Genomic DNA, 16,640 nt, shown 5'->3' on the forward strand with positions numbered 1-16,640 from the left:
AAAGCAGAAAGAAGAGGAAGGAGACACTGCATTGCTCATCTGCCCTGCTGTTAGAGCCACAGCTTTGCAGTAATGCTAGCATAAGGTACTAGGAGAGCTGTGCCAAAAAAAAAATTCCTCTGCATTATTTTCAATTTTTCACATTCAGTTTCAAATACAAGCAACTGCTTTCAAAGGCTTGTCAAAGGAGGAGATAATTTAAATGAAAAGCTCATAGGCGGGCATGGGCTTCACTTCTTTTGTGCTTATATTAGTTTCAAGGTGGCCAAGGATATATATTTGTGTGAGTGTTAGGTTTATCAATGTGAAATCATTTATTTAGATGTCTGCTGCCACTCCACACTTTTCTTAAAGCCTGGGGAAAGACTCCATGAAGCCATTATACTCCCATGGACCGGCTTTGGATGGGGAGGCATGGGCAGATGAGAAGATTGAAGAGAGCAAGAGCTGTCTAATACAAACCCTTAACCTCCACTTATTGATAACATTAAACATAGCACCAAAAGAAATGAATATGTACCCTAAGAATGAAGTGTGGGGAGAACAATCTTTTCCAGAAACTGGAGGACATGGCTTTGCTCAATTCTATCCAAAGTGGCAAATTTAGGAAAGCCAGATCTGAATTTGGTGCCCCACCTAATTTTTTCTCACCTGAACTAACAAGAATTCTGTTCACCTTCAAAGCCTGCCCTTTTCCAAACTTTGCAGTGGAGTTCGCCACTCCAAAAATGCATTTAAAAGGCATATGCTAGAGGAGATAACATTAAAAATGCATGCTATTAGGGAAATTGCTTACAAACGGTGTGCTTATTAGGCAAAATTATGTATAAGTAGGTATAAACCAGGCATAGACAGCTCTGCCTTTTAATTTCTCACTACTCATGACAGAAAAGTGTGTCACAGAAAGAGAATTCATTTGTCAAATTTTTCGCCCCAGCTTTCTCCGCAAGAGAGTTGAAGGCAGCCTGGAAGGTTTCCTACTAATTTTCAAAGTGTAAAAATCTTGTAAGGGTAGGATAGGGCTGAAAGAAGGCAACTGGCTTGAGGTCACACAATGGGTTTGATGGTGAAGGGGCACTTAAGCCTGGCACATGCCAGTTATAATCCAAAACTATAACCTCAGGAAAGGCAACCTGCTGCCCGCCACAGATTTAGGAATATCATTTCCATAATGGAGCCCTGGTGGCGCAGTGGTTAAATGCCTGTACTGCAGCCATTCACTCAAGACCGCAAGGTTGCGAGTTCAAGACCAGCAAAAGGGCCCAAGCTCGACTCAGGCTTGCATCCTTCCGAGGTCGCTAAAATGAGTACCCAGACTGTTGGGGGCAAATTAGCTTACTTGCTAATTAGCTTACTTGCTGTTCACCGCTATGATCTTTGGAATAGCGGTATATAAATAAAACATATTATTATAATCCATCACCTCTGGCCATGCCTTCCCAGACATGGGATAGGACTTTTCATCTGTCTCATCAGCATCTTTGGTACAGTAAGTGGAGACTTGATGGCTGATCCCACACAGTGGAACTCCCTTCCACTGAAGACTAAGTGGGCCACCTTTTTTCATCTCTTTCCATCCGGTGGCAAAGACTGTTTTATTTAAACAGGCCTTCATGCTCTAATTGAGCATCACAGAAGAGTCATTTAATAAGGTGGCATAGTGGTTTGAACATTGGACCATGACTCTGGAGACCAACGTTTGATTTCCTGTTCGGCCATGAAACCTACTGAGTGACCGTGGGCAAGTCACATACTCTCAGCCTCTGAGGAAGGCAATGGCAAACCTTTTCTGAATAAATCTTGCAAAGAAAACCCCATGGTACATTTACTTAAGGGTCACCAGAAGTCTGAAATGACGTGAAGGCACGCAACACACACACACACGCATTGTACCTTCCTCTTTTGTTTTAGATAGATAGATAGATAGATAGATAGATAGATAGATAGATAGATAGATAGATAGATAGTTTTACCTGTTTTTTGTTCTAATTCTACACTGAAAGCCATCTCAATTTCTATGGCTGCATCTGCATTGCAGAAACAATGCAGTTTGACACAGCTTTAACTGCCATGGCTCAATGCGATGGAAGCCTGGGATCCACAGTTTTGTGAAATCTATAGCCTGCTCTCTCAGAGAGCTCTGGTGCCACAGCAAACTAGAAATCCCAGAATCTCTAGCATGGAGCACAGCAGTTAAAGTGGTGTCAAACTACATTATTTCTGCAGTGCAGATTCAGAAAGGAGGGATGTTAAGTAAAAGGTAAAGGTTTCCCCTTTGACGCGATTGTCAAGTCATATCCAACTGTAAGGGACAGTACTCATCAACATTGCTAAGCCGAGGGAGCCAGCACTGGCAAAGACGACTGTGGTCATGTGGCCAGAATGACTAAATGCCAGGGCACATGAAACACTGTCACTTTCCCACCAAAGTGGTACCTATTTATCTACTTGCACTTTTACATGCTTTCTGCCAAGTTAACAGAAGCTGGGACTAGTGATGACATCTGTCATGCAGCACTTGGGGCTCGAACTGATATTAAGCACCAGTAAATATATAATCAAATAAATAAGCAAACCAGAAAGTGGGATTGGCTGTATGAAGTTGTAGGCCAAACATTTTAAGGTCCCACAGTGACCCATTGCAGCTCTGATCACTGCTCCACCCTAACTTTCAAATGGTGGAGCGAATAGTATATGCATCCAATGGGACAATTTAAGTTTTTCCTCAATCTTCAGTAGCTTCCTGATATACTAGTAAGATGTATCCTGAGATGGCATGACTCATTGGAAACGGCAATAAATGGCTAAAGTGGAAGGCTGTAGGAAAAGAGGAAGCCCATACTGCAGGTGGATTGACTCAATCAGGAAAGTCTTGAGTTTGAAGACCTGAACAGAGCTGTTGATGACCAGGGCTCTTGGAGGTCACCCATTCATAGGATCACCATACATCAAAGTCAACTTGATGGCAAATAACAAAACAATAAGCAGCCCAGCAAGTCACATGTACCCTAGAAGAGATGAACTGGGGCCACCATACACTGTCAGGAGTCTGGGTACTCAAGATATCCATTGGAATTGATCTAATCTCATTGTATCTTCTCCCTACCACTACCAAAAACAGTTGTCAACAGAAGCTACTGCTCCATCTGTTACCTGGGGCAGACATTGTTTGACTATAGCTCCTGGCATTCCCAGAAATTGCTGGCTAGGGATTCTGAGAGTTACCATCTAATAACATCCAGAGAAATGCATTTTTCCCACCCCTGTTTCACACAGGACTCTTGGGAACCTGGACATGAGGTTGATCCATTTTCACTCTCTCTCACAGCTCTTTAAAGGAAAATCAGCATGGAGTGTAGGAAACCTTGCCAATATGACCTAGTTCTGTCAAGTCATCATTCCCACCCCCTGCCCTCAAAATAGTGGGGGAAAGTTTGGGGAAAGTTTGGGCAAAGTTTTTTTAAGTAATGAAACTGCCAAAAGGGTGGAGAAGTGGGCACAGCCCCAGCAAAGAGCACTTGATTCGCCAAGAATCAAAAGCGCCAGCCAAAAGCCTGGAACTTCAGGAGCAGAAGTGAGAGGAGATGCCAAGATATTAAAGAGATGAAAAGCCTGCATAGAAGGAGAAGTCAAATAAATATTTCAATCAGGGTAGGCTCTCTTCGAAGGGAGCTTCTACGGTCAAGCAGCACCATGGAGAACCAAAAGCTTAGCTGCAACCCAATTAAATGTAGGAGGTTTTAGTTTTCACAAGCAAAAGAAAGAGTATCTTGGTGTTTCTTGCAAATCAATGTGCACATTGGTGCAAGTACTGTATGGATGTTGTTTATGCAGAAGGAGAAAGCCAAAGTGTGTTGGTTTAAATGGAATTTATCATCTGATCTTCTCAATATAATCTACTGCATGTGGATATTGCAGCCCTAAATTGTTGACCTGTTTAACAGATTCCAGTCCATGCTCCTTATCTTTGAAATCATAAAGAATGAAGGAAGGAAGGAAGGAAGGAAGGAAGGAAGGAAGGAAGGAAAGAAAGAAAGAAAGAAAGAAAGAAAGAAAGAAAGAAAGAAAGAAAGTGAAGGCAAGTATTTGGAAACCACTAAAATGCCCACCTCAGACTGGTTTCTGCATTTTTCTTGTGATCATAAAGACTACACATACACACACAAACACACCATTATACAGTTGGCCTTCTTTATCCACCAAATTTTTATCCATGGATTCAGGCATCTATGGCTTGAAAATATTCAAAAAAGTATAAATATCAAATAGCCAAGCTCGATTTTGCCATTTTATGTAAAGGACACCATTTTGCTATGCCATTTTATGTAAGGGACACCATTAAATCCTATTGTATTTAATGGGACTTGAGCAACCATGGCTTTTGTTATCCACAGGGTTTCCTGGAACCAAACCCCCAGCAGATAACAAGGACCCATTGCATATGCCTCACTACAGCACCCTTCACAGGAATGAAAAGACATACAGCAGCCTGAACTGTAGACCATTTTAACCTTTGTCCAGTGGTTGTCCAGGGACTACCACTTTGAATAGCACTGAGATAGGTTTAGAATTGTTGTTTTGTGCCTTCAAGTCATTTCCAACTCATGGCAACCCTAAGGTGAACCTATCACACTGTTTTCTTGGCAAGACTTGTCCCAGCTTAGGCATGTAAAGCTGCTGGGTGACCTTAGGCAAGTCACACATTCTCAGTCTCAAGTAATGGCAATGGCAAACTGCCTCTGAAGAAACTTGCCATGATAGGTTCACCTTAGGGCTACCGCAAGTCAAAAATCCCAGTGCTATTCAATGTGGCAGTCCCTGGACAACTACTAGTCTCTTAGCCTTTGGCTTCTGGTCCCTGGGATATTTTTGGCTTTGACCAAAGCTTGCAGGAAAGAAGGAAACAGTTGTAGTCAATGGATACAAATATGATGCCAATCCATGGCATTTGGGGCAGAGGGAAAATCCTGCTTGCCCCACCCATCAGACAGCTTAAGAAGATCTGCCTTATCCAATAGAACTGGTTTCTTGTGATGCATAACATCAGGTTGGTAGTGGACTGCCTTGTATATGTATACACAATAACTGGGATGTCTAGGATTGTAAACATCAGTTATTACTATTATTATTTATTAGACACTGATCGGTGGCTGCCGAGATGAATGATAATGATTTTATTGAACCAGGCAGTAAACATTGACCCCAGTGAAGTCAAGGATATTATTATTTGCTCCAAGGAACAATAATTCTTGATATTAGCAGGAAAAAAAAGTCAATATATTTGTTTAAATACACATCCATCGGTCCCATCATCCACACAACAGGAGGAGAATGCCAAAGCTGTTTCTTTTATTCTCTCTCTCTCTCGCTGTTATTCAAGACAATGGTTTTAACACAAATAGTCGCCCCATGCTGGGGGAAATAGGACTGAACTGCAACAATGATCAGTTCCTTAAAAACTGTCTTCTTTAAGAGATGTAACTTGGCAAGGCTGTGTCATTCAACTCCTCTGCAATCCCCCCCCCCCCAACGTGTAAAGTCTCATGCACAAACATGATTGCCTGTTTGGAAAACACTTTTGCATGTCTTTTGACAGTTCTCTCTTTACAGTCTACATAAACAAGCGGTAGCTGTAATCAGGCCATCTTCATCTCAGCAAGGGCCAGTGCAACAAAGCAATTCAGCTGTGAACCACAGTACTCCCTGCTCAGCTCTCACTTTGTCCATGCACAGAAACCAAATGGTGTCTTTTTAACAGCGTTCTGTTGATCAGCCTTAAGTCACATCCCCCTTCAATCTCAAAGAGTGTGCTGTAATGAACATAATGTCTAAGACCATACAGTCTGAGATCCCAACCTTCGTGTAAACATGATATTCACAAGGGGTTGCTATGTGTCTGCCTCGTCTCACCGACAGGGTTGTTGTGGTGGCAAAAGAAGAGAGACTGGGCTGCTTGGAGGAAAGGCAACATTTACAAAGAAAACACAATAATTTGTTAAAGAAGAGGCTGAAATAGCCTGTTTTCCACAGCTATCAAGAGACTATCAACAACACCTACATCAAAAACTCAGACTGTAAAAGTCTACATTGGTATTCTAAGGAGTTCTGATATTCCTTGGAGGTTGAGCATAGATTTTGGGATGGAAGGAGCTGGACAACTATTTCTCTGCTATTACTGTTTCCCAGAATGGTCAGCCACAAGACTATACGAGGTGTGTTTTTACACTGCCTTTAAACTGATACAGTGTTAGCAACAGACCTCTGCGTTGCCCTCAGTGAACTGACTGGGTATCTTACAACATTGGTACTTTACGATTGACAGGGGTTCTGTGCCAAACAAGGAAGAGTGCAATGGGTACACCAGTATGAAGGCCTCTGCCCTAAGGCAAATACCAAGTAGTATTCCACATGGAGCACCTTTAAACCAAGGGTAGGAATTATGTGGCCCTTCAGGTGCTTCTGGACTATGCCCATCAGCCCTAGCGGGCACACCCTATAATAAAGGATGATGGGGTTGTAGTTCCAAAAGTTCTGTATTCCCATCTCAGATCTACGCTGACTCAGAAATAAGACATCATGCCAATAAAAAACCAGGCATAGATCAACAGCTTGTAACTCAAGCTGCACTAGGGGTTTATTAAACCCCAAGCTGAGAAGGAACAGCCTAAATCTAGAAAGCATGCTGGGAAGGGAAAGATGAAACTCCAACTCGATCCACATGTGTAAATAAACAGGACTGGGCCTTAAGTTAAAAGCCTTGAAAACCAACACTCACATTCTTGACCTCATGTACTTTCACCTTAGTATTCATCAGGGCACTTTGATTTTGTTCTTTCTAACCCTGCCAACCAGCAGTTTTGCTTATCCTGCAGCTTGTTCTACCCTCAGTAAGAGGGCCACACCTGGTCCAAGGTATTTTATTACTTGCCATGCACACAGATTTTTTTTTAAATATAACAATTTAATTTCCTGCCCAGTGATGGCAGCCAGACTTGGACATGTGAGATCATCACTCTGAGGCCTGAATCCTAGTGGTACTTCCACCGAACCCGAGTCAACACCAGTACAAATCTCACTGATTCAATGGGCCTACTGTAGTTGGAGTATCACTAGGATTCATGTTTGAGGATGAAGCTTCACTCTACAGAAACCTACCACAAGATTAATTTGTTGACAACGTGGCATAGGGATCTGAGTGTTGGACTATGACTTTGGAGACCGGGGCTCAAATCCTGGCTCAGTCATGAAGCCCACTGGGTAGCCTTAGGCAAGTCACATATTCTCAGCCTCACAGGATGGCAATGACAAACCCCTTCTGAACAAATCTTGCCAAGAAAACCCTGTGATAGGTTCATCTAAAGATCACCATAAGTTGGAAGTGGCTTGAAAGCACACAACAACTGTGCTCAAGGCCCAAGGTCTGTATGTAACTCCTGAACATCACTTTAGCACCTATGAAGCCCATCAACAGTCCCTAAAATCTCCCAAGTTTACTTTTTGAGGGTTGCTATAAAACAGCAACAAAAAAAGCAGAAACTGTGCACTTAAATGGCAGCTTATCCCTGCAAAGAAGAGACCTGTTATGCCCACAAAACCGCTGGAAACAGCAAGCAGAAGTGGCCTCATGTCACTTTCAGTGCACTACAATGCACCTGCATGGCTTGTCTTTGGCAAAGGGGCAGATGTACAGATAAAATAGTCCCCTAACCCTCACAGAGCTGCTACCCAGGCCTGTTGTAGTCGGAAATCACGGAAACAGCAAACACTGGGTGATTTTTGATTGGTAGAGAAAGGAAAAAATAAATCCAGGACAATCTACAAGCATTGCTAATTCATAACCATTTTGGAAACTTCTAGATTTTGTCAGTGTGGTAACAGTTTGCTATTATTCATGACGAAGTTTTCTTTTGTGGGGGGAGTGAGAGAGAGAGGAGAGCTGTCTGCATTTGAGTCGATGCCACAATCTGAGCCAGAAATCTCTTGACAGGGTGTAAAGCTATGTCACTTGTCTGGTGGGTAGAGGAGCAGAAGGGTAGCGGGGTGGAATTTGGAAGGTGCAATCTGCTCTCTTTTGCTGTCCTCATGGGCTTTGTGCCTGCAAAGGAAGTTGCTTGTTCAAATTCAGCTGCTGAAAGATACTGAGAATCTGTGACCAAAAAAAAAAGAGAGGGGGGAGGAGTGAATTGAGCCTGCTGTGTCATTTCTAAATTGCCAAGCACGCTACATGAGGCACCAACAGCAGCAGACACACTCTCGGCTTCCTTCTTCTTCTTCGTCTTTGTCTTCATCTTCATTTTTTTTCTTTCAGAAGACTCTCTTTATGCTAGCAGACAGAGAGGAGGGAGATTACCAGAAGCAGTAAATGAGATACCAGGCAGAGGAACAAAAGGCTATAGCCAAACAAAACTGATCAGAAAGCATTAAAAAGGAACAAATCCTCCTAAGAGGAAGCGATACCATGGCTCGAAAGAGAATACAAAAATAGCAGCCCTTGCTCTCCAAGTGGGAGCCAGGGCAGGAACCAGGAAGGTGAGTGCTGAAGGAACAGCTCCTCTTCTTGTCTGTTCCATCCAGTCCTGGGAAGGATGTGGGTCCAGAAGCATTCCTTCATCCACAGCAGTTCACTGGTGAGGCCAAGACCCTCATTCCCTCCTTGCATCTCCACTACTAATCACCTAGCTGTCTATGGGAATATCTATGCATGTGCCTCACCTGCCTCAAAAGGGAGTGGTACCCATCTGCTGCTGGCACTCTAACCTTCTTCTAGAAGCAGGTGGGGGAAAGTGCAAGAAACAGAATCCCGAGTTAAAGCAAGGAGACAGAATGTACAGCTTAAAACCAGAGGGAGGAGGGGGAAGAGAGGAGAGAATGAAGGCAATGGCTAAGAACGTGGATTGCTTCCCAAACAGGCCAGCTGGATCGATGTAGTAAGGCTGGGTTTATTGCAAAGCACAGCAAAGGCTACCTAGTGTGATGGATGCAATGTTTTGGCAGGCCAGCACCCTTTCTCTGTTAGGAGCAACCATCCCTCATCCCTGATAAATAACCCACTCAAGAGGTTTTTCTATATAACAGACAATGGTCCATTTTTAAGCTTCCACTTAAAGCCTGCAATCATATTCTCGTTGTCTTCTTTGCACACTCTTCCTCTGGCTGCCCTATTCACAGCCTTAATGACTCTTCTGCATCCTTCCATTAGTCACCTACCTTCTTGGTTCTCTGACTCTTAATGGCCTTTCCTTCTGGGACTTCCTGGCAACCAAACTGAGAACTTTCCCCATGCTCCCGGGGTCAGAATGGCAACCACAGAATAACCCTGCTTTTCTAACATCTGCATAGCCAGCAAGCATTGAAAGTCTCACTGCCACAATCACAACACAGTACAGTATACAGTTGTCCCTCCATATTTGCTAAGGTTAGGGGAACAAGACCCCCATGAATATGGAAAAACCGCAAATAACAAAAACACTGTTTTTACCTGAGAGGACACCTCTTTAGGAATCTCTAGGTCCTCCAGTGAAACTCTGTGGTCAATGTCCAACATACACTGACCATAGAATGGCACTGGAGTAGCTACAAATGGTCTTTCAGTGCAACTTTTAGTTCAAGTTGACCACAGAGTTGCACTGGAGGACCTTGACAGTCCTAGAGAGAACATATTAATCAAATCCGTGAATAATCAAATCTGCAAATATCAAAGCCGCAAAGATGGAGAGATGACTGTAAATTATACAAACCATGAAGTACCCAACAGGGGAAAGGGAGGAATAGTTAGGAAGTAGGACAGTGATTCCCAAACTCTGGCCTTCCAGATGTTTTGGATGTCAACTCCCAGAATCCCAGACCATTGGCCAGGGTGGCTGAGGCTTCTGGGAACTGAAGTACAAACACCTGGAGCTCCAGAGTGTGGGAATTAATGAAGTAGAGGAATGAAAAGTTTCCAGTACTAGATCCAACCTTTATCTTTACCTTTTAGCAGGATGAAAAGTTTCCAGTACTAGATGCAAACGTAGTTGAACACATATATTATAATATCCTGCAAATACAGGGATTTGATTCTGTTATGCTTCATTACAGCCCAACAGGTAGCTTATCTGCACTTCTTAGCCAAGACTGACATTTTAAAACGCCTCGTTGCTATGCAGGTTTAAGTTTGGCAAAATACAGTTTCATCAAATATTTGCTTAGAAGTTCACCTTTGTAGTATTCAGATAATTTGCTAATCCAGATGGCCCATGTCTGGTTGTTTCATTCCACAGACTTTCAAAATATGAAATTCTTCTCTGCATGGATTAAGAGGACACGAAAACAGCAAAGTATGTGTACTGGTACTATTCCATGAGCTAACCAAATGGAACAGCACTGTTCAGCACAAACCAAATCAAGATACAGCCAGACTTTGCAAGATGTGAAATGTAAGCCTGAAGGCCAACTGTATTTGTAAAGAGGTGAGTAAGTAGCAGGATGTTAACTGGTTCATCTTTAATTAATCAGGTCCTGTCTGTTAGACGTTGCAACTATGACCTGATCATGTCAGACATGAGACCTATTTAACCCAACCTGAACCACTCATTTTAAAATTATGTTAGAAAGAAACATCAGAAGCTCCTTTTACAAGATTGGACCATTCATCCATCTAGCTCATTACTGTTCTGCATCTGCCATTCCTTTTCTTCCCTTAGCCAGTTATGTTGTTGCTAACTATCATCAAGTCAACTTTGACTTAAGTCAACCCCATGACCTTCAAGTCACCCTATCATCAACAGCTCTACTGAGGTCCTGCAGACTCAGGACCATGGCCTTCCTGATAGAGCCATTCCATCTGGAAGTCAGTCTACATTGCCAAGCATTATTGTCTTTTCTAGTAAGGCATGTTGTCTCATATGTCCAAAATATAACAGCCTCAGTTTCATAGAAACATAGAGTTGGAAGAGACCACAAGGGCCATCCAGTGCAACCCCCTGCCATGCAGGAACTCTTAATCAAAGCATACCTGACAGATGGCCATCCAGTCTCTGTTTAAAAACCTCCAAGGAAGGAGACTCCACTACACTCTGAGGAAGTGTGTTCCACTGTCAAACAGCCCTTCCTATCAGGAGGTTCCTACAAATGTTTAGGTGGAATCGACATCTTGGCTTCTAGGGAGAGTTCAGATTTGATTTGCTCTAGGACCCATTTGCCTTTTAGCAGTTCATGGTATCCACAGAACTCTTCTCCAGCACCACATTTCAAATGGATATGCCAGGGACTAAACCTAGGACATTCTCCATAGAAAGCATGTATTCTGCTGTTGAGCTGTACCCTTTCATGGCAATTCTGGGATCCTAAAAAGCTTACCAAGGGGTCACTTCAATTAAACTTATTTTGCCCACCCTCCCTTGTATGCTGTGCAGCTCTAGGCAAAAAGGAGGTCTTGCATTTTCTGGAAGCACTTCCCTTGTTCTGACAATGCATCCTTAAAATAGTACAAATCCTGCCACAATGCACAAGGTAGCTATCTGGTGGGTGGCTGGGGAACACTCTCACAGAGGAAGGAGCATGTCATCATCTTCTTTTCACTTCATACCATTCCAAAAGTATCTAGGAAAGAGGAGTCAATGGGAACCACTTCCATGTTTGGGAAACCATTTGAAGTGCCAATATATATATGTATCCCTACTAATGCTATATTAAAGGCTAAGGAGCTACCAGTTTCTGGATTTCAGCATTGAGGATGGGACATACCCTTGAGAACATTCACTCATGAAAAACTGGTAAGAGAAGTTTAATGTAGCTCTTCCCCTTCTCCTCTGTAGGCTGGCTTTCTACATATAGTGAGCTTTCAGAATGTGAATGGGCTTTCTGATGTATGATGGTTGTCCGAGGCAGTCCTTCTCAGACATCTACTAACCATTGAGAAAGAAGTGACCTTGAGTTACTAGGCTGAAGAACTCTTCCTCCACAACCACCACTACCATCCATACAAATAAAGATGAAAGATGTATTTTGCCTACCCGTACTTTAGGTGTAATATTAGATGTAGTACTGACTCACCAAGCCATAACTGCCCAAAGCCACATTCAAACCCAGTGGAAGAAACTACATGCCTAATAAGTGAACAAGAGAAGGAAAGGCCAGCTACTGTCAACCCTTCTGAGAAGCCAGATCTACCAGGTTTTACGCTTCCCCAACAGTCACTCAGTATCCCTGTGTTTCCCAAACTTTAGTATTTCAGGTAAACCCATAAGCCCTTGCTGGCTTGGCCAACAGTCAGGAATTCTGGGAGCTGAAATCCAAAACATCTGGAAAGACAGAGACTGTGAACCATTGCAGTAGCCATTCCACCAGGCTGAGGAACTTTCTAACACAGAACATGTGCTGGGTTTCCTTTATTTTTCTCTTCCCTCACCATTCCCTTTCCCTTGTACACCATTCATCTTTTTAAAATTTATGCCTTAGGGCAAAGACTTTCCTATCCTTTTTTTTGTTTTTGGCGGTTGGTAAGTCACTTTCCCATTTCTAGTACAACCATTAAATACTGTTTAAATAAAATGTTCATCTAAAATATATTAAAAACAAACCTTTAAAATATTGTGCAGTACCCATCAGAGATTCCGAGCTATGCACAAACAAAGAATACAAGCCGAGTACATTATAATTTAATATCCGTGAAGACACGAGGTGGATTAAAAAGTCACAGAAGAGACATACTTCCTTCCCACTCCGAGTCTCTGCCAGCACTACATGCGGGAAGGTGTGTTTATTAGAAAGCTCAAAATATGTGCAGGGAGAGGCACACCCTCATTGGAAAAACACACACACGGGGGCATCTCCAGATGGCGGTGCAGAAGCAAACACAAACTGAAAATGAACACAAACTGACACATTTGCCAGCGTTGTGGATGCCGAGAGACATATGGGACCATTTCTCGCACATCCAATAAAATATGTACACTCCAAAAACATGTGCAGGAAAGCCCATCTTTGCACACAGCTCCCTCTGCTTCGCATCGGCACAGCTCCCATGTCAGTGGGGCAATGAATCCATGCCAGGTTTTGGATTGCATTAAGGGGGCTTTCTAATGTGCCAATTCCTAGAACAAAAGAGATTCAGCACTTTGGACAGCACCTTTGGAGTTCAGCAAAGCCTGAACCCACACTCCATGGATATGGGAGCCACAAACTGCCACTAGCCTCACATATGCACATTCGCAAACAGCCGCCAGTGTGTTTCTCACCAAGTCTGGGTTTCCCCCTCTCACTTATCCCAGGATTAACCCCTCCTGGTGTCTTCTCCCCACTCCTCACCCAACACCACCCTAAAACAGACCTCCTCCGGCTCCTTAGGGCAGTGCATTAAGTCTCTTCTCAAGTCTATTGACCTCAGCTGGAGGGGTCAGGGAGGATTATAAGGAAAGTATTTAATCAAGTTTATGGAAAGGCCGCACGTGTCAGGAGGCAGGGAAGCGCCTGGAGGAGGTTGGTGGGTGGCTAAGAAATGTCAAAAGCTCTCTCTCTGGCTTAGTTCTGCCCTCCATTCTTTCTCACACATGCAAACACAGCCCAATCTATAAACCTGGTGCTTTGGGGAACTTGTATTTTTAGAAACCACTGAGCTGGATGGACAGACAAGGGGTGGGTAGGCAAGTAGTCTATGCCATCCAACCCTTGGCACTTTTGCCATCTATGCCATCTCCAAAGCAGAAGAGCAGCAGTAGCAGGGAAAGGTGGAGGGGGGAGAGAGAAGAGAATCTCTGTGAGGGGGTGGCTTAGACACTTAGCAACAACAAACTCTCGCATTGCCATGAAGCGCATCTTGGAGAGAAACCAAAGCCACACAAGCAGAGCCAGAAGGATGCAGGGAGGAGGGAGAGGGAAAGGAGGGCTGGAATCCTCTTGGGAATCCCAAATACATCAGACCCTCGGAGTCAACACTAAGGTAAACCCTGGGGACCCAATGGATCTACTCTGGCTACAAGCCTTCCCTAGGTTTGTCTTAAAGGAGCAAGGAGATACCTCTGGCATGGCTCTGGCTGGCAACCCAACATGCCCAGAAGTTTGTCCCCTGTTCCCATGAGACCCTTCACGTGTACAAATACACACATACACACATACACACACACACACACACACACACACACACCAGTCCCCTCCACCTAGGGAATTATATGGCATATACATCGAGAAAAGAATGGGCAGTAGCTGCTGGACTTGATCCCCTTCCTCACTACCATTCCCTTCTCCTTTTGTGTCATGTCTTTCTTTTTTTATTGCATTTTTTTTTTTTACAAACTGTCCAGTTAACCATTTAGTAAGCCACTCTGAGAGCACTGCTGAAGAACGGGGTATAAATAAGATAGATAGATAGATTATAGATAGATAGAGGTAAAGGTTTCCCCTTGACATGAATGTCTAGTCGTAACTGTAGTGATAGATAGATAGATAGATAGATAGATGTTTCCCCTTGACATGAATGTCTAGTTGTAACACACGATAGATAGATAGATAGATAGATAGATAGATAGATAGATAGATAGATTTCTATACTGGAGTTTGCAAAGGCAGAGATTCCAAAGAAAGTCTTGTTGGGATGGAGGAGGGGTTAAACTTGGTTATTCTCAGCCACGATCTACCTCCCCCCCCCCCCTTAGAAAGGGCAGAAGTTTGTGCAGGGCAGTTTTCTTCCTCTTCTTCCCCTCCATCGCCCTCAAATCTGCCCCAGCGTCGCAACTGGGACCCTATACTCATCCTTTTTCTCCAACGCCTTCTTTGCCCCCCTCTTTTTCTCGCTTTGCCAGGGATTTATTAGAAAGTTAGGTCGGGGGGGATGGGAGGTGGGAGGGGGGGAGGAAGGAAAGAACCACCCTCCCACTCCGGAGCCAGACTTTTCAAGCGTCCAAAAGCCAATCAATCAATCAATCAATCAATCAATCAATTTATTGGAAAGTGAAGTAGTAGGGTAGGGAAAGGGAGAGCGAAAAGGGAGGCTGAAGAACCCCCCCCCCATTCCGAAGCCAGACTCTTCATCAAGCCTCCAGAGCCAATCAATCTATTGATCAATGATCGATCAAGTCACTGATGTATTGGAAAGTTGTGGTGGAGAGTGGGAGCGTGGGGGGGGGAAGGAGGTGGGGGAGGAAAGGAGGTTAAAGAACCATCCTCTCACTCTGAAGCCAGACTCCTCAAGCCTCCAAAGCTGATCAATCTATTGATCAGTCTATTGATCAGGTCATCAATCTATCTGGAAAGTTGGATGAAGGGGTTGGGAGAGTGGGGGGGGGGGAGAAGGGATGTTAAAGAACCACCCTCCCATTATGAAATCAGACTTCTGAAACCAATCCATCCATCAATCCATTTATCAATACATTGGAAAGTTAGATGGTGGGATTAGCGAAGTGGGCGAGATAAAGGGAGGCTGAAGAACCCCTTCCCACTCCGGAGCCAGATTCCTGAAACAGCCAAAAGCCAATCAATCTATCAATCAATGATCAATCAATCCATCGATGTATTGGAAATTTGGGTGGTGGGGTTGGGAGAGCAGGGAGGAAAGGGAGGTTAAAAGAACCATCCTCTCACTCCGAAGCCAGACTCTTCAAGCCGCTAAAGCCAATCCATCAATCGATCCATCCACTGATTTATTGGAAAGCTAAGTGGTAAAGCAAAGGGAGTCTGAAGAACCCCCCTCCCACTCCGAAGCCAGGCTCTTCCTCAAGCCTCCACAGCCACTCAATCAATCTATTGATCAATCCATCAATGTATTGGAAAGTTAAGAGGTAGAGTAGGGAGAGAGAAGCGAAGCTGGAGAACCCTCCTCCCACTTCGAAGCCAGACTCCTGGAGCTGCCAGTGCCAATCAACCCATAAGTCAATCATTTGATCCTCCATCTATTGAAAACCAGCCACTTAAGCTCTCCAGTCCCCCAAATTCCGCACCCCTCTTCAAAGGCAGCCCTGGTCGATCATGGATAAATCAAGGATGGGGGTAGAGAAAGTGGGAGGGTAGAGAAAGTGGGAGACCTTCCGATCCCGCCAAAGAGAAGGAGGAGAAGACCCAGGGCTTTATCGATCCGCAACGAAGCAGCCAAGGGATCCCCTGCCTGCCTACCTTGGAAGAGGAAGAGGGAGGCCATCCCGGCCAGGATCGCCCAAAAGAGAGGGGTGTGCATTCTGGCCAAAAGTCCTGCCATGCTGGCGATGGGGCTGGGGCTGGGGGGGCTCTGCAGGAGGGAGCTCTCCCCTCCGGACTTTCTGGGTCCCTTGGCTGCTGCCTCTCTGGAAGAGAAGGGAAGCCCTGCGCAATGGAAGCCCAGAAAGCATACGACTCCTTCGCAGCAGCAGCAGCAGCAGCAACGCCGCTGCCTCCGCTTCTCTGGCTCTGAGAGATGTCTGTGAAGACCACGGCCCCGCCTCCAGGACCCTCTCATTGGTTCCCCCCCATGATTGACACCCAGGGCCACCAACCCGCAGCCTCAGGCTCCTCTCTGGGGTTCCCCACAGAACAAGAGGTCCTTGGAGTTGGGATGTGTGTGTGTGGGGGGGGGGTCCCTCTCTGGAAGTCAGGGCTGCCTCCACACTCCTTGACACCCCAGGGCTCAAGGCTATGGAATCCTGGGAAGGGCTGGGGCAGTGTTGTCACTAATGGGGGGGTGCAGACCTCACCGG

The 16,640-nt window shown here is 44.6% G+C and overlaps 1 protein-coding gene across 8 annotated transcripts in view; it reads right to left on the minus strand.

The window, feature by feature from the left end:
• Positions 1 to 16,323, minus strand: part of NTM (neurotrimin) — a 950,706-nt gene extending 934,383 nt beyond the window's left edge. For 7 of the 8 annotated variants that reach the window (XM_089537558.1, XM_089537557.1, XM_089537560.1 and 4 more), the window contains exon 1: positions 16,084 to 16,323. In XM_089537558.1, the coding sequence (XP_089393684.1) occupies positions 16,084 to 16,165 (82 nt within the window). In that variant the 5' untranslated portion in view covers positions 16,166 to 16,323. The remainder of the gene's footprint in view (positions 1 to 16,083) is intronic. The other variant, XM_089537563.1, reaches the window with a different exon arrangement.
• Between the last annotated feature and the right edge of the window lie 317 nt (positions 16,324 to 16,640).

This window comes from Sceloporus occidentalis, unplaced genomic scaffold (genome assembly GCF_023333645.1).
Source record: "Sceloporus occidentalis isolate IW3139 unplaced genomic scaffold, rSceOcc1.0.p SCAF_9, whole genome shotgun sequence".
Lineage (NCBI taxonomy): Eukaryota > Metazoa > Chordata > Lepidosauria > Squamata > Phrynosomatidae > Sceloporus > Sceloporus occidentalis.